The sequence below is a fragment of the Coturnix japonica genome, chromosome 5 (genome assembly GCF_054131305.1).
Source record: "Coturnix japonica strain WE chromosome 5, WE-NBRP24, whole genome shotgun sequence".
Lineage (NCBI taxonomy): Eukaryota > Metazoa > Chordata > Aves > Galliformes > Phasianidae > Coturnix > Coturnix japonica.
Genome location: NC_140667.1, coordinates 13,110,281 through 13,125,683, shown reverse-complemented (window position 1 = coordinate 13,125,683; position 15,403 = coordinate 13,110,281). Strand labels below are relative to the sequence as shown.

The 15,403-nt window shown below is 41.3% G+C and overlaps 1 protein-coding gene across 6 annotated transcripts in view; it reads right to left on the bottom strand.

Moving 5' to 3' along the window:
* Positions 1 to 15,032, bottom strand: part of MOB2 (MOB kinase activator 2) — a 112,200-nt gene extending 97,168 nt beyond the window's left edge. For 2 of the 6 annotated variants that reach the window (XM_085548390.1, XM_015863839.3), the window contains exon 1: positions 14,862 to 15,032. Coding sequence is in view for 1 of the 6 variants with exons in the window: in XM_015863839.3 (XP_015719325.1) it covers positions 14,862 to 14,878 (17 nt within the window). In the remaining 5 variants the exon portion in view is untranslated. Of the gene's footprint in view, positions 1 to 3,761; positions 3,854 to 10,853; positions 11,089 to 14,624; positions 14,779 to 14,861 lie in introns of those variants that run through there. The other 4 variants (XM_085548391.1, XM_085548389.1, XM_015863833.3 and 1 more) reach the window with 4 other exon arrangements.
* Between the last annotated feature and the right edge of the window lie 371 nt (positions 15,033 to 15,403).

The window sequence follows — 15,403 nt, the reverse complement described above, 5'->3', positions numbered from 1 at the left end:
TGCTCTTTATTACTGCACTGTGTTGTGAGAAAAACCACCGTACTCTGTAAGTTTACTGGAAACTGGAGCAATAGAAAAGCAGTTTTCTTTAGTGAAAAACCTCATCTCCTTCTTCGAAGTAGTGAAAAGCCAAAGTAGCCATTTTGACAACATGGCTCATACTGAAGTCTATCACTGAGGTTACAAAGTTGCTGCCACAATGTATCAGAGGAAGTAGGCGCTATTTTGTAACTTTCCCTCCCCCCTTTCTCTGCTATTTGTGAGCTGCCTTCAAAATCATTCAAAAATTATCAGCAACATCTTCAATGACTTGTTTTGGTAAATTTAGACTTGCTAGAAGAAAAAAAAAGGAGGAGACGCAGCATTTATAAGATCTGTGCAGCTTTCCATAATAAAAATTGAGAACAGCAACTGTTTCAGCCTCATTTGCTCCCTTGGTATACGATGAGGTCATTCCTCAGAAGAACTTAATTGCAAGATAAAGCACTTTTTATTCCCCGGAGATCTTGGAGAATACAATACCTGAACAAGTCCTCTTGTATTGCTTTGTTACATGTTAATCTCTGCTGTACACATCAGAATTACATTTTCTTCATGTACTGAAGTATCATTTCTACCTCCTAAACAAGACTTCTCCTCTATTAAGAGTCCATCAAAATGGGATTAGTTAAGCTTTAAAACTACAACATATAATTAGATCACATGCTTAGATTTTCCCTGCACACATACAAAACAAATAAAACACGCACCTACTGAAACCAAAACCAACATCCCATCGAGGATCCCCCCCTTTTGAAGGGTAGAGTATCTACATCATTGTTTAAACAATTTTAAGTAGCAACCGCATTTAAGAAAAGCACCTTCAATCCATAACCTTTTTGTACCATGTTTACAGATGCTAAAGCAATTTATAGTGAAACATGAACAGCAAATTCTGTTTAAAGACTAACATTATAATGGAAAAAAAAAAAAAAAATCCACAAAATTACTGAAACTGATCCTTCAAATTCTCACATAAGTTTATTATAAAGCTTCAGCTCTGAATACCCAGGCGCAGAAAGTAAGTCCTAAGCATTTAAACTGTTGGAGAAGCACTACAGATTCAAGTGGAGAAGACAAAGGTCAGTGCACCATCTGGCATCTCTGCAAACACATCCTTAAACTAAGTAGATATTTGTTGCTGAAAAAGCGTTATAATAGAAAAGCAAGCAACTGCAGATTAGAAAAACCACAGCAGAACAGTAATGCAACTTGTATACATAACCAAGTAGCTCTGTTTCCAAATCTGCATTCTATTCCTGCCCACGTCACAGACTCCATCTTAATTCACTTCCCTCCATGGCAGGAAGGAAAAAGTTGATGTATGTTCACCTTTAAACAACTAATAATAAAAGAAAAGCATGCTACAGTGATTCAATATTAACACCCTGGAATATTTCTAATTCTGTAAGATTTGAAATCTTACCTCCCAAAAACCAACTTCGTCTTTTTTTTTTTTTTTTTTTTTGTCATTATCACTGCATTTATCATTACAATGACATATAATTACAACATATGTCTAATGACAGCTAGGGTCCCAAAGGTGACATCAACAGTAGGGAACAATAAATACAATACAGAGAGCGACTTGAGCATGTTTAGGAACCAGATGCTGAAATTCAGGGCCTCTAAACGAATGCAAGGATGAAGCATTCTAGCAAGACAGCTGAATCCAGGAAAAACATAAGTTGGACACAACTCATTTTAGGGAATCACAGAATGGCCTGGGTTGAGAAGAACAACAAAAAACATCCAGTTCCAACCCCCTGCTGTGTGCAGGGTCACCAATCACCAGACCAGGCTGCCCAGAGCCATACGCAGCCTGGCCTTGAATGCCTCCAGGGATGGGGCATCCACAGCCTCCTTGGGCAACCTGTTCCAGCGTGTCACCACCCTCTGTGTGAAAAACTTCCTCCTAACATCCAACCTAAATCTCCCTATCTCAGTTTGAAACCATTCCACCCCCTTGTCCTATCACTATCCTCCCTTGTAAACATCCATTCCCCCTCCTGTTAATACACTCCCTTCAGGTATTAGAAGGCCACAATAATGTCTCTCTGGAGCCCTCTCTTTTCCAGGCAAAACACTAATTTCTTCACCTTTCTGCCCAGATATCACAGCAGTGCAAATGCATAAAACACTGACCTCCTAAGTAGTAGCAAAAGCATTCCACTGGTATCTTCTACTGTTTTTCAAGTTTAAAATTGAATCACTAACACATTTAGTACTTCTGGAAAAAGCAAAAAAGCATTCGAAATAAGTACTACAAGTGTTTTATAAGTTAATTTTAATTTTAGTCCCTCTGTCAAGACTAGATTTTTATCAAGTATTTCAACATCCTGTACACTGTAACAAAAGAAGACTTGAGAGTAGAAGATTAACCTTTACTGTGCTGCTACATAAGTACGTTCTGGATATATACCTCTGCCTCACAGCACCATGCATAATACAAAACCATAACCTAGCAGGCATAGTGTTCAATTTCTGATAACACACAATATTGGAGCACTTCAGAAGGCTCCATAAATCTCTCAAAAACGCAGCTAACTGCTACCTCTATATCCCAAGAGAAATCTCTTCTCAGCTCTATGGCAAGCTGCTTTAATGCATGGACTAAAACAACATTATCCTAGCTAGTAGAGCAGCTGATACTCTTGCTAACGTGGTTAACATTTACAGAATGATATTATTTAATCTCAGTGAATCACACAACTTAAAACCTGCAGTGTAAACATACACTGTACACGTCAATTCCTCCTATTAGTATTCTCACCTTCTACTGTTATGCAAGATATCAAAATTGTTCTCTACTGTCAAAGTATGCTAGTCAATTGCCTTGTAGAATCACTTGTGCATTGACTCTCCCTCCATTTTTAAGTTTGCTGTTGCTTTTCCATACAATGAAGCAGAACAAGTATTTATTTGAAACCTAAAGTCGATTTGAAGTTCTTCTCAATTTGATTTTGTAACGAGAGAACTCATTCTTCCTTTGAAGGCCTGAGACAGTGCCTGCTGTGATAGTCGCACAGACATTTTACTCTTAGACTCCAAAAAGGGTGCAGAAAAGCAAATCCAAAATCAGAATAAAACACAGTAATAGTTTCATGTTTGTGGTTGTCACTTTAAAATAATATTTGTTTTAGCAACCTCCAGTTAACAAGTAGCTCGTGACTCTATGATAACCATTGTCTTCCTTGGAGATTAGCCCTTTTGGACAGGTTTCTCACAATAGTTTTGCTTTATGTCCTGTGCGCTCCACCCACTTCACAAGTCTCCAAGGAACTTAGAGAAACAAGTCACAGAGATCATTCCTGTAAGCAGCCACATCACTACTTCCAGTGAGAACATGCATTCATTTGGATTAGTAATTTTCACTGCTGCTTGGTCTTGCTTTTTTTCTTCTCATATTAAAAAGTGCATGTACTTGGGCATATACTAGAAAAGAGTAAGGGGACAGTCTCAGACATACTGAGGACCTAACCTTGGCACCACCCTTCCATACTGATGCGATATTTCGCACCTAACACCAAAGCTAAGATACATGATTTCTCTTAGTTTAACTAACACAGACACCACCCATTTTATTTTTATTTTTTTAATTTTTTTAAAATAAGTGTCTGTCCTGCAAAGCAGCAAAACTGCTTCTGACAAGTTCTTCACAATACCAAGTAAAGTATTATTGGGAACACCAACAGGGGCATACAAGAAGAAAGCTGACTCACCCAGCTGGTGATAAGAGCCTCTTGCTGCAGAACACCCATTCTCAGACAGCAGCCTTCATCCAGGAGAGGTGCTCCCTTCAGAGGCTGGCCCTTAAATGAGTCCAGGGCCCACCCCTTCTGTCAGGTAGGAGGCACAGGGGGATTGTTTGCACCTGTGCCTCCTGGGCCAGCCACCCCCATCACCATGTGTTCAATCATCAGTTCAGGCCTTGACCTAACAGCTCCCATACAGTAATCAATACCAAACAGGTGAAGTTAACTCTCTGTCCAAGCAGCTAGTACAGCTGCGTACAATTTAAGGAAACAGTAAGATTTAGGACCATGAATAGCAGAATTCAGAGGAACAGGGGAAAAAAAAAGAAAATAAGGGGATCTTCCCATTTCACTTTGCTAGGAACAAAAATTTCTGGGTGGGTTTGGTTTGCACGTGCAGTCTGGTTTCTGCATTACAACAACCTTCAACTTCCTCTAAGTCTCATGTACTTTTCCAGTTCATTTAACAGGTCGGTAGTTTGACTTCTGGAGTATTTGATCAATATAATAATAAAAAGTTACTCTAATTCCAAAATAGTGGCAGAGGACACGATCTAACACAGAGCTGTACATTTCAGCCCAGTCACATTTTCTTTTCTATCACCCTATCAAACCAAGCCCTCCAGAAAACATATAATTTCCTAGTAAGGCACTGGGTTGTCCACAAAGGCTGTGCTGATTTGGTAGCTAGGTACTCTCAAGTCTAGCATCATTTAAAAAGGCAAGTGTGTTCCTCTGTCTTTCTTCACTTAAGATTTATGGTATCTCTAGGCCTGAATTGTGAGATCACTGAATTGCATGCATTGATTTTTAGCATGACTAGCACTAGAACCTTTGCCTGTAAAGTGACAGACTGAAACCACATCCACACCTTAATATAAAAGTGTGCTAAGTCCAAAATCACACACAAGCCATGGGACAAGAACTGTTGGCATAGGGATTAAAGTGAAGGCAGTTAAGTTCACAGCCACAGGCAATTAAAAGTCACAACAGACACCAATGCAGACAGCACACCGTGATATATTAGTAACACAGCACAAGCACCCACAGAATAGATACTTGTGACACATCATGACACAGACATCTACCTCAGATAGATGAATGATACTTGCTCCTATAGGTCAGTGATCCTGGTATGAACTGGAATAGCCAGGATCCAAATTCTTTGCACTACAGTTTAATCAGAGGTAACTGTTCTACAGAAGATACTGCTGTTCTCAGTATTTTCAAACTATCAAGGTCTTTGTAAGACTGGAAAATAGTTATAATTTATTATAACCAACTGAGAAACAATGATGTGCACACTAGAAAGGTTACACCATATGGACAAGCACTTTCCTTCTTCCTATATTTGCTTCCTCTTTGCCCACTCTAAGAAAAAAAATGCTGTCCTCCATGCTGTGGACCATTACCACAGTGACATGTCCCATGCACTCATAGGTTTGCCTTCAAAAATTAATTTGTTTCAAACTCTGCCTAGAAAAGCATTCATGCAAGAAGCTTAAGTTAAAAGCCCAAAGAAATATTTAACATCTTTCTATTTCATATTTTTGGCTTGGCTCAGAAATACATACCCTAAACAAGAAGAACCAATGTGTTGTACTGACACTGACAATTATAAAGATACACCCTTCTCAATAGATATTCTTCAACTGGAAAATAGAAGTGCCCATATTTTAGAATAGGATGTATGGACATGACAACTCAATAGATCTGCTGTTCAGTATAGTCTCTTATTTACTTAAAAAACAAAACAAACAACCTGCCTACACTTCTGCTGAAAAACCAGGCCAGCAAGCAATTCTGCCCTGAAATCAGAGGCTTACACTGCCTGCATTTCATGAACTGCAGAAAAATACTTCTCCATTAATTCCATGTATTCTTAACCAGCTAGCTTAGTGAGCATTCACTCCAACTCCAACCAAGATGAACACAGTCTAAACAAGAATCTTGGTTCCATTAACAGTGATGAGGAAAAGCAGGTCTGTAAATAATATTTTGCCCACCTGGAAGGTTATACCACACACAGCAATAGCTGCCCACGTTTTAGTGGATGACTGGGCATTTCCTGCCTGAAACACAAGCCTGGCAAACACTTAAAGGCACTTCAAAAACAACAGTAACAAGAGCAACCTCACCCTGCACTGCAAAAACGGGAAGGTTATTCTTCTAGGAAGTTAACCAAGCACACCCGCTACAATCTTTAAGCTAACTGCGTTTGACAAGCATTAGCACAGAATGGCCCCTTTTCAAATAGGAGCTCTCATCATGGCTTACAGCAGCAGCTCAAGCCTCAACAGGTTGAAGCGACTCGGACAAGTACAACCACATTCAACAGGGTGGGGCAAGAGAGAAAACCTCATTACAGACATGCTGGGGCTATTTGAACGCAAACCACCAAATTCAGCATTTTGAACAGTACTTGTAAACCAAAGCAAAAAACTGTGCAATGTCAAATGACATGGTAAACGCAGTCCCTCTATCTTGCAAGATTAAGAATATAATTGAACAGAACTAAACAGCCATTAGACTGGAGTATTGTTTTCACAGTTTCTTCTGCCCACCTTTTCAGATTCCTTTCAAACTTAAAATTCAGCTTGATACTACTTAAAAAAACAACTACACTACCTTGCTACAGCAAAAAGGAGACACAGAAGAGACTAGTAAGTATGTCAGGACAAGAAAAGATACCATTTCCTTCTAAACTGGCAGATGAGATTTAACCAGCAAACACACAGTTTTAGTTTTACTGTACTTTTGCCCAAGAGAGTCTATTAACATAAAGAAGAGATACAGGTCTGCCCTAAAGCTTTTTCTTCTGTCTACAAGTACATCTGTTGCCCTAACAAGTTATTAACCCTCTATCCTCTTATAACCACTGGAAAGTGGTCACACTAGCACTCCATGAGACTTGGCAATCATGAAGGTTACAGACTGGAGTTCCAGAACCACCTACCTATCCTCAGAGAGAAGGCTGAAGCTGAAAAGAGAGCTACTTATAATTTATCAGGCCTGACACAAACTTGAAACCACAGAGTTAACCCTGTAACCTGAGCCAGAGTAGTCCCATCCGCAAAGCAGACACAAAACACCTCGCTGTAAAAGCAACAACTCCATCCAGTTTTGCATAACCTGCTAAGAAGCACTCAATGTATCCAAGACTTTCCTGAACAACTCCCTGCTGTTTTAAGAAGCACCATACAAGACAAGTGGTCTATAAGTTAGGAAGTTTTACAATAAGCAAGCATTAATGTTGTGAAATTAAGCAGTTAAAAAAAAATCCACACTCAAAGTTGCCTCTGCACAACCTGTTTCACACGAGTTCTGTAGTTCATGTTCAAACCAGGAAATTTCCCAGGTCAAAGCACCAGCTGTTCATATGTTTCAGTGTAAAGAAGGAATAGCCACCATACACTCAAACACTAATGATGAAAGCATTTGATACGCACCTTTCTGACCTGTACAGTGGAAGCAAAATGCATGCAGATGCATTCAGAAGAGCTTGGGTTACCGTGCCTGGATCATTCTGACTTTGCTCTAACCACCAAAAGTGGCTCCTAGAGAATATGCTTTTCTGCAAGCTTACATTTTAGCTTAATACATCCATTCTGAATGTAAATTCTATAGATGACAGTCATTCCTGTCTTGATTTCAGTTAAATTGCTGACATTCTTCAGGGCCTTGACAAAACATATCTAGACTGTTTTTTAATGCACACATTCAGTGCTCATGTAGTTCCTCTCTCCAGTTGCAAACAGAGCTTTGTGGATTGGTTGTAGAACTCACGCCCTGACCAGTTGCTCTCAGTTGAAAGAGCAGCTTCAGTGAAAGTTACCATTTGGAGGGGAAAAAAGGTAACAACAGCACTGCAGATCAACCATTTACAGTTACACTCATCACTGTAACTCAGACATAGCATTATTTTCAATTACTGCACGTAGCCTCAGGAGCAGGGAACTTCCTGGAGTGCAACATTATTTTAATCATTGAAGCAGTCCAGTCATGAAGCTGCTGTTCCCTGGGCAGTCTCGCTGATGTAGCAATATTTAGTAATACCATAAGCACCATAACTAAACAAATGAATAAAATAATTCACTATTAAGTTCGCTGTGCTGAAGGATGCAGGCCAGATTTCTGCCATTGTTGCAGAATAAGATCAGTGGGAAAACTACTAAGGAGGGCACTTAGAAACTGCACTCATTAAGAAAATTTCACAACCTTATCACCATTTCTAGAATGTGCATTAAAACTGATGCACAAGATTACTTCAATAGCATTCCACTAGCAGACACCCACATTAAAGTTCTTTAATAGGTCAGCAATGATTGCAGAATACACAGATCTGACAAAACCGAGTTCAAACTTGTATACACAGCTATCTAAAAACTGCAGTCTCTTGTTAATTTTACTCTTTCAAGTACATGTGCTCCGGGCCCACATCCAGTAGATGTAACAGATGGAAACTGCCAGTGAAATATGGCAATGCTATAATAAGGCCGTAATATAGAATGAGGCTTTCTGCCTCAAATCAGATTGGATTCAGCCAAACACCCTAGATTCCACTACCTTCATATTCACATCACGTGAGAGCCAGCACTTTTCTCAGGTAAATGAAAACTGATTTGGAATAAGTTATAGGTTCTGAATTATACTTATAATTTAGCCATAAACTACATGTAACAAACAAAAAGACAAGAACTCCAACAGAGCTTTGAGTCCAACATCTGCTCCAAGATACCAGTCTAGTCAGAGCATCTCATTCTCTCAGATGCTGCAGTTTCTCCACACAGTTCAAACAGAATCCATCCTCAGAAAAATCACTAGTTATTTACAGAATAATTACCACTAGTAATCACACTATTCCACAATTACATTCATTTCATTTAAATCCTTGCTGCCATAGAAAAGTAACCCTCATCTCTTTGAAGCTTCATGTTCCCAGCAGCTCCCTGGAGCTATTTACATCACTCATACAGCTACACAAACATGCTACAGGAACTCATTTAGCTGAAAACTAATCTTAAGAGGAAAAATAGGAAGGAAAAAAACAGATTCGTTCTCAGCCAGATGAGCATCTGTAAGCTACCAACCTTCAGGAATAACGATGCCAGCATAAGAACACATGCAGGTAAATATTAGGAAGAAGTACTGCCTTCCTTTCTGAACATTCCACTATTTTACTACGGAAATTATTGTTTATTTTAATTTAGGATCCTTCCGATTTATATATTCTCCTTCCCCCTAAATAAAATCCTTGCTGGAAGAGGAATGTTCTTATAAAACCAAACCAAGATTTACAAACATTGTACTGTCCAAAGGCAAGTATCTGCCTAATTGATACAAGTTCTGTTGTCTGCTAAAGTAACACGGGTTTCAAAAAGTAGGGTTTTGTCAGTATTTTTGCCAACAAATGCAAGAAATTGATAACTACTCATGCCCGGACACTTCCAAGAAGAGGCCTTTGCAGTTATCTTTTGGGTTTTGTTTTGCAATATGGCAGAGAAGTAACAGCAGCACAGTCAGTACTGCACTCAAACCCCTTCAGAACCACAGAGGCATAAGAGCACAACTGAACAGTTTAAACTGCTCTGGTCCACCACTGATGCTTCTTGTCCAGTACTGATTCCTCTTCTACAGCTATAAGAGTTTCCAGGGACATCAAACGAATATCTTTCCACCATTACATGTATATTGTGTGAATACTGCAAGTTGATATTTGTGATATTCTTTTACCTGTGGGTGATGTTATGAGTTGTTCGGACAGGTAACCTCTGGTTTAACAGAGATATGGGAAAAGTACAGGAAATAATATTGAGGTCTTACTGCTGAACAGTGAAATGAGTGCAAATGGCTCACAGACAGATACAGATTATCTGGAAAGAACAATCTGGGGACTCACTAGTAATGATGTTACACCCATAAACAGGAATAAATAAGGAACGTGCGAACATTTCCTGCGCAGTGGGACTGGACGTGTCTGTTTTACTGGTTCCAAGTTATTTTCAGCTCCTTCAAAGCAGGGAAAACAACCCACAAAGCCAAGAATTTGCAGGGAATGCAAAGCAGGGGAAACACCTGTCATGAGGTCAGTTAAAAAGCAGAATGGATATACACAGTGCAGCTGCGATAGGTGGGAGGCCGCAAAAGGGCTTCTGTGGGGAGGTCTGCCTTATAAAGGCAGGCCACCTTCACTGGACAGGACTGAAGGAGGAAGCATTCATGATGGTTACAGCAGCTGCAGAACTTTTCCCTTTTTATAGTAAGACTTGCTATAATAAGATTCAAGCGTTACTTCGAATGAAAATAATCAGTTACCTTGAGATATAAAGTTTCATTAAATAACAGCAGCAGTATTCTTCTTAGTTCAACTGCATCATACAGCAGACAAACTGACAGCTAAGTAAACAGCGTAATTTCTCTCTGTTCCCACTACAAGAAGCATTCCTTACAATTAATACAGCCCATTCAAAACCAACAAAGATTTAGCCTAACAGCTGTAAATTAGCATATTGGATTTTTTTACTGACTCAGAACTGGAACATTGTGTTTTTCACCTCTAGTCCTCAGCTGTTTTAGCTCAATACCAGGACTTCTACATACAACACACTGCTGATATTTCACCAGAGTATAACTTGAACTAGAGAGTATTTTGAAGACATTGCCATAAACACAGTATGGAAGACAAAAAAAATCACAGCATCATGCATTGCTTCTCTGCTATCCTTCAAAATCATTGCTGGGACACAGAAGATCTGGTAGTCCTGTGTTAGGGCCTTGACACTTAGCAGCTAAGGTATTCTACACTGGACAGATCTATCAGTACGTAGACCAAAAGAAGGCCTCTCACATCGCTTGTTGAAATCATTAGCATAATAAATCCTCTAACACATTGAATTTGAATACAAGTTACTTTCCAACTATGTGGCCTGGTCAAATGATGACTACAAAACAGCCTATTATATACACTGTGTTTGCAGTGGACTAGCTAACATGAAAGATTTGCAAGTATGATGGCTGATATATTGAATTAGACAGTTTTCAGTTTACAGCTGTACCTACTTGCTCTATGGCAGCAGGCCATGAAGTACCTGAGCAGACTGAAGATGTCTGTGTCCTCCTCAGGCACAAACTTTTTGCTTCTTTCTTCCTCTGACTGTATGTTTTCCTCATCTTACTAGGCCATTTATTTCTTACTGCCCTCAAAGCTGAAGTTATGGAAGCGGTTCGGCCAGGATATGAGAAAAAGATCACTTTAAATCTTTTCCAAGCTCTTCTTTCACATCACCAGGGCAACCTAAGAAAGATAATTGGGCAGTGAATGGTATAACAATATGGGTAGCCGTGACACTGTAAGTAGCAAGGGCTAAACTTAAACTAAAGGCAGGACAAATCCCTGTTGCACACAGACCCTTCCCTTTTACACTTTTGTCAAGTCACTGCTTACTCTAATCATGGAATAACATCATTCTCTCTTGCAAAGGGAACAGTAATATACATTCAACATTAAAGAATCCTCCCTGAAGAGTTTGCAGGCAGCATTTCACTTCTTGAAGACGGACAAGTTTCCTTGTGCTCAGAGTCATTTGAGCAGGAATTGAGAAGGAAAGCTGCTCATTGTTTTTGAAATAGAAGCAAAGGAAATAGTTACAGATGACTCTCCCCTCCTGGCTTTACTTCACTAGTATTCCTTGTTTGTAGGCCTAGACTATATGCAGAAGGCTTTTCCAGTTGCCTATACAAAGCTCTCCAGCTCATCCCTACAGACGAAAGTCTTCCAGTACAAGATGCATCTACAGACATGCTTTGACATCACAGCTATGTTGAATTGTTACAGTTCTCATGGTTCCAGTTATAAACAAATGTAGCTCAAAATAATGTCTCTGGTTTAACAGGTAATTGCTGGTTTAACAAAAAAAAAAGATTAGAATAATTTGTTACAGAATCAAACATTGCATTCAGATATTTAAAAATACCTGATACCACGTCAGGACTACCAGTACCACTCACACATCCTATTCCTCTGCAATTATGAATTATAAAGCTATCTTAAAGAGCAAGTCTCATAACTGAATAAACAACACCCGTCCTTATTGCTGCTTTGAACTTCATGAATGATCAATTGCTATTTGTAACACAAAAGTTTGTGATATCTTTCAAAAATGCATTGTAGAGCTGTCAGACATAAGTGAGCAAAACATTTACGCAATACTGATTCCCAGTGTAACTGGATTGAAAATCTTTTCTGTATGCAACAAAAAATGTATTTTGAGCACTGTAAAGACCAGAGCCTTTCACCAGTATTGTTATTAAGGCCACGCTCAGTAGAAAGATAGAAGATACCAACCAACTAGAGAAAAGACTTCAGGTTTATTCCGATGCTAAATTGAGATCTTACTGTAATGTGCAAATAGCCCATTTTGTTCAGCTTTCTTCCCTACGACTGACCTGAGTTTTTAAGCACCTCATCAAATAGAAAACAGCACCCTGAGAAGTTTTGCTGTGTGACCACGTAATCCTGTAACTGCTCGTTAATCCCTAATAAATTCACTATTGTTTATAAGCTTCAGCTTCCGTTTTTGTATATTAAGCACTCTGAGGCGATCAGAGACACTTGGGCTGCTGCCCTTTGTGGTATGATTAGAACTTACCCTTCCCCCACACTCCAGAACACGAGCACAGGGAGGACCAGTAAGGAATAAAGCAGATCTCATTCTAAATCTTCTATAGGATAAACATGACACAAGCTTGAAGGGTAGAGATCTAGAACAGAAGCAACTCGTTATTGCTGCCTAATTTAACACCCTTGCACTTGAAGACTGATAACTTGGCATCATGAAGTTAAAATACAGACAGTGTTTTTTACACAGAAATTAAGAAAGCACGACTAATAACACAATAGGTTTGTGTGAACACACACATGTAGAACTGCAAGTGTAAGCCTGCACATTACCCCAACAGCACAGAATAAGAAAGATCAAGGTACTTTTATTAGTGACAACTCATTTAGCAAAGAGCAATCATCACCAAGGGGGACAACACCAAGACACAGACCAATACAACCTGCTCTCCTGAAGCACAACAAGCAGTGGACACAAGAACTGAGTGGTGAATGGACACACTATGTTTTCCTACTATTTCTACAGCCTTTCCCTTTGCATATAATCAGAATTGCTGAAGTTTTCACTGGAGAAAGGCTGAGTGAATAACATTACCCAGGCTTCTGTTGAGACAGAAAAACGTCCTCTTTCTTTCTCAATAAACAGCAAGAAGGATGTTTTCATACATACTTTGTTGCTAACAGCAAGAATAATGTAGGCAGCTTAATAAGTCCATCAGGCCTCTCTCTCTTTCTCCTTTCAAAATATCAATTCTCTCCTTTCCTCCAGCACCACGACTCCCATCCCTTAAAGAAATCCACAAACTGAACTCACAGAGATTTAAGAAGAGCACCAGTGGGACAAAGCAGGTTTGGTCAGGCAAGAAACATATCAGGAAATAGCTGAGAATGAGTACACAATGTACAAATGACTCAGGATCCACTCTCACTGCAATGGGAAAACAGGGAAGCCTTTTTCCAACATGACGGATCCACAAACTTGGAAAAGAAAGAAAATATAGCAGGAATATCAATCTTTTCATAGCAGCTTTGAAAAGCCTAAAATACTTTTCCAAGAGGAAATCGATATTTTAATATTTTGACAGCTTGGTTAAACCCTGTTTTGATTCCATTCTGCTTTACAACGTAATTTGCTCAAAATTAGTCCCAGAGCATAACTAAGCCATTTTGAGACAGACAAACATCTTGCCAAGTATTGGATTTGACTTCTTCCTGATCGTAGCACAGCTCTGACACTCCAGCTTCTACTAAGAAAATGAAAACAGGCCACTTGCGCTGGGTGGTTGGTACAGAAATAATAGCAAAACCAACCTGCCATTTACACTAATATTTTCACTGAGTGTGCCAACACACTATAGGTCAGAGGGGTGCAACATGAGCATAGTGGTACATGGCATACAGACATCTCCTTTCCCATATCTCCTACTAGAAGTAGTGCACTTCTGCTGCTCAGCCTGCTGGAGGACAACCCTGCTGCACACACACTGAGCATTCACCTCCATCAGATCAGGGGCCAAGCTTGCAGTCAAGCAGAGCAGGTACTGACAGCTGCTTCGGGAGCTCTCACAGCTGCTTTGAAGCTAATTAACAAGTGCCATACTTTCAAGAGTTCTTCCAATGATTTCTGCTGCAGATCAGAGGCGACACGGGCACGTGCAGCCTTTCTTACAGCTCAAATCTAGCAGCTGTGACAGAAGAGCACATCACATAACCAAAGTGACAAAGACGTTGTTCAGGCACGGGATTAAATCAACGCAAAATAACAATAATAATAATAATAAAGGACCTACAAGCAGCAGAAATCCCCGGCAGTCTAGTTTAGCTGAAGCATAAACCTACAGCTCATGTGATTTGGAAGCAGAATTATTCACAGTTCACCTAAGCACAGGTCACGAGCACAACTCATGCCAGCTGTAACCAAACGCGCTGCTCCAGCTCCCGTTGGCGCATCGGGGCGCCTTCACCGAGCTGCTCAAACCTCAAACCGGCAGCGCAATTAACACTATTAATCCCAGGCTATGGAAGCCCCCCGGCGCGGCTCTCATTTGGCTTAATCCCCTCCGAGCTCTCCTATTCCTCCTCATAGGAAGCCGCCTGCATTTCGGCCCGTAGGGTTGCCTAAAGCGGTCCCAGCTCCGCGCTCAGCCGGCAGGAAGCCCGGCGCCCCGCCGACACCCTCCGTTCCCACGGCCAAAAAAGGAAAGTAAAGTTACTTCTCCCGGCCGAGGCTGAATCCTCCGCACCTCTTCCTTCCCTCCGGCCCGGCGGGATACACCCGGCTGCACCCAGCTCTTCCTCCGGGGCCACGGCGGGATGCGACACAGCCGCTCCGTCATTCACCCCCCGCCAGGTGCCTCCATCGGAGCTCGCACAACGACTCGCCCTCGCGCCCCTGTATCTCGCGGCCGCTCCCCGAGGGGAAGGGGACGCGCAGGGGGGGCCCTACTCACCCCATAAGCCAGTCCATGGCTGGGTCCCGCCGCCCCGGGTGGCTCCCGCGGCAGCCGCGTCCTTCTCACCGGCCGCTCATGAGGTCCCGACTCGCCCCGCCCCAGCGGCCGGCCCGGCGGGTGCTGCCCGGCTGCGGCTCCGCTAACCAAGCGGCCGCGCTCCTCGGCTCTGACACTCGCGCACTCGGGCGGACGGAAGTAAACACACGGAGCTCGCCCCGCCCCGCAGCCGGACAACCCGGTAGTGGCACCATCCGCACCCCGGTCCCTTTCCTGCCGCATCCTGGGGCACGCTGGGAAGTGTAGTGCGGTGCTTTGCTTGGGGATGTCAGTGATGGAGAGGGACAATCCATTCCGTTCCAAATGTCTCTGTGGGTTGTTTCGGAGCCATAGTCGGGGGTTGGGCTCGATGAGCTGGGGGTTGGACTCGATGATCTCTAGAGGTCCCCTCAATTCTTCAAATCTCTAGAGGTTCCCCTACAATTCTGTGACTCTATGTTTATTGGTGTGTTCTAAAGCAGAAGTACAGCCACCTCCTCCAT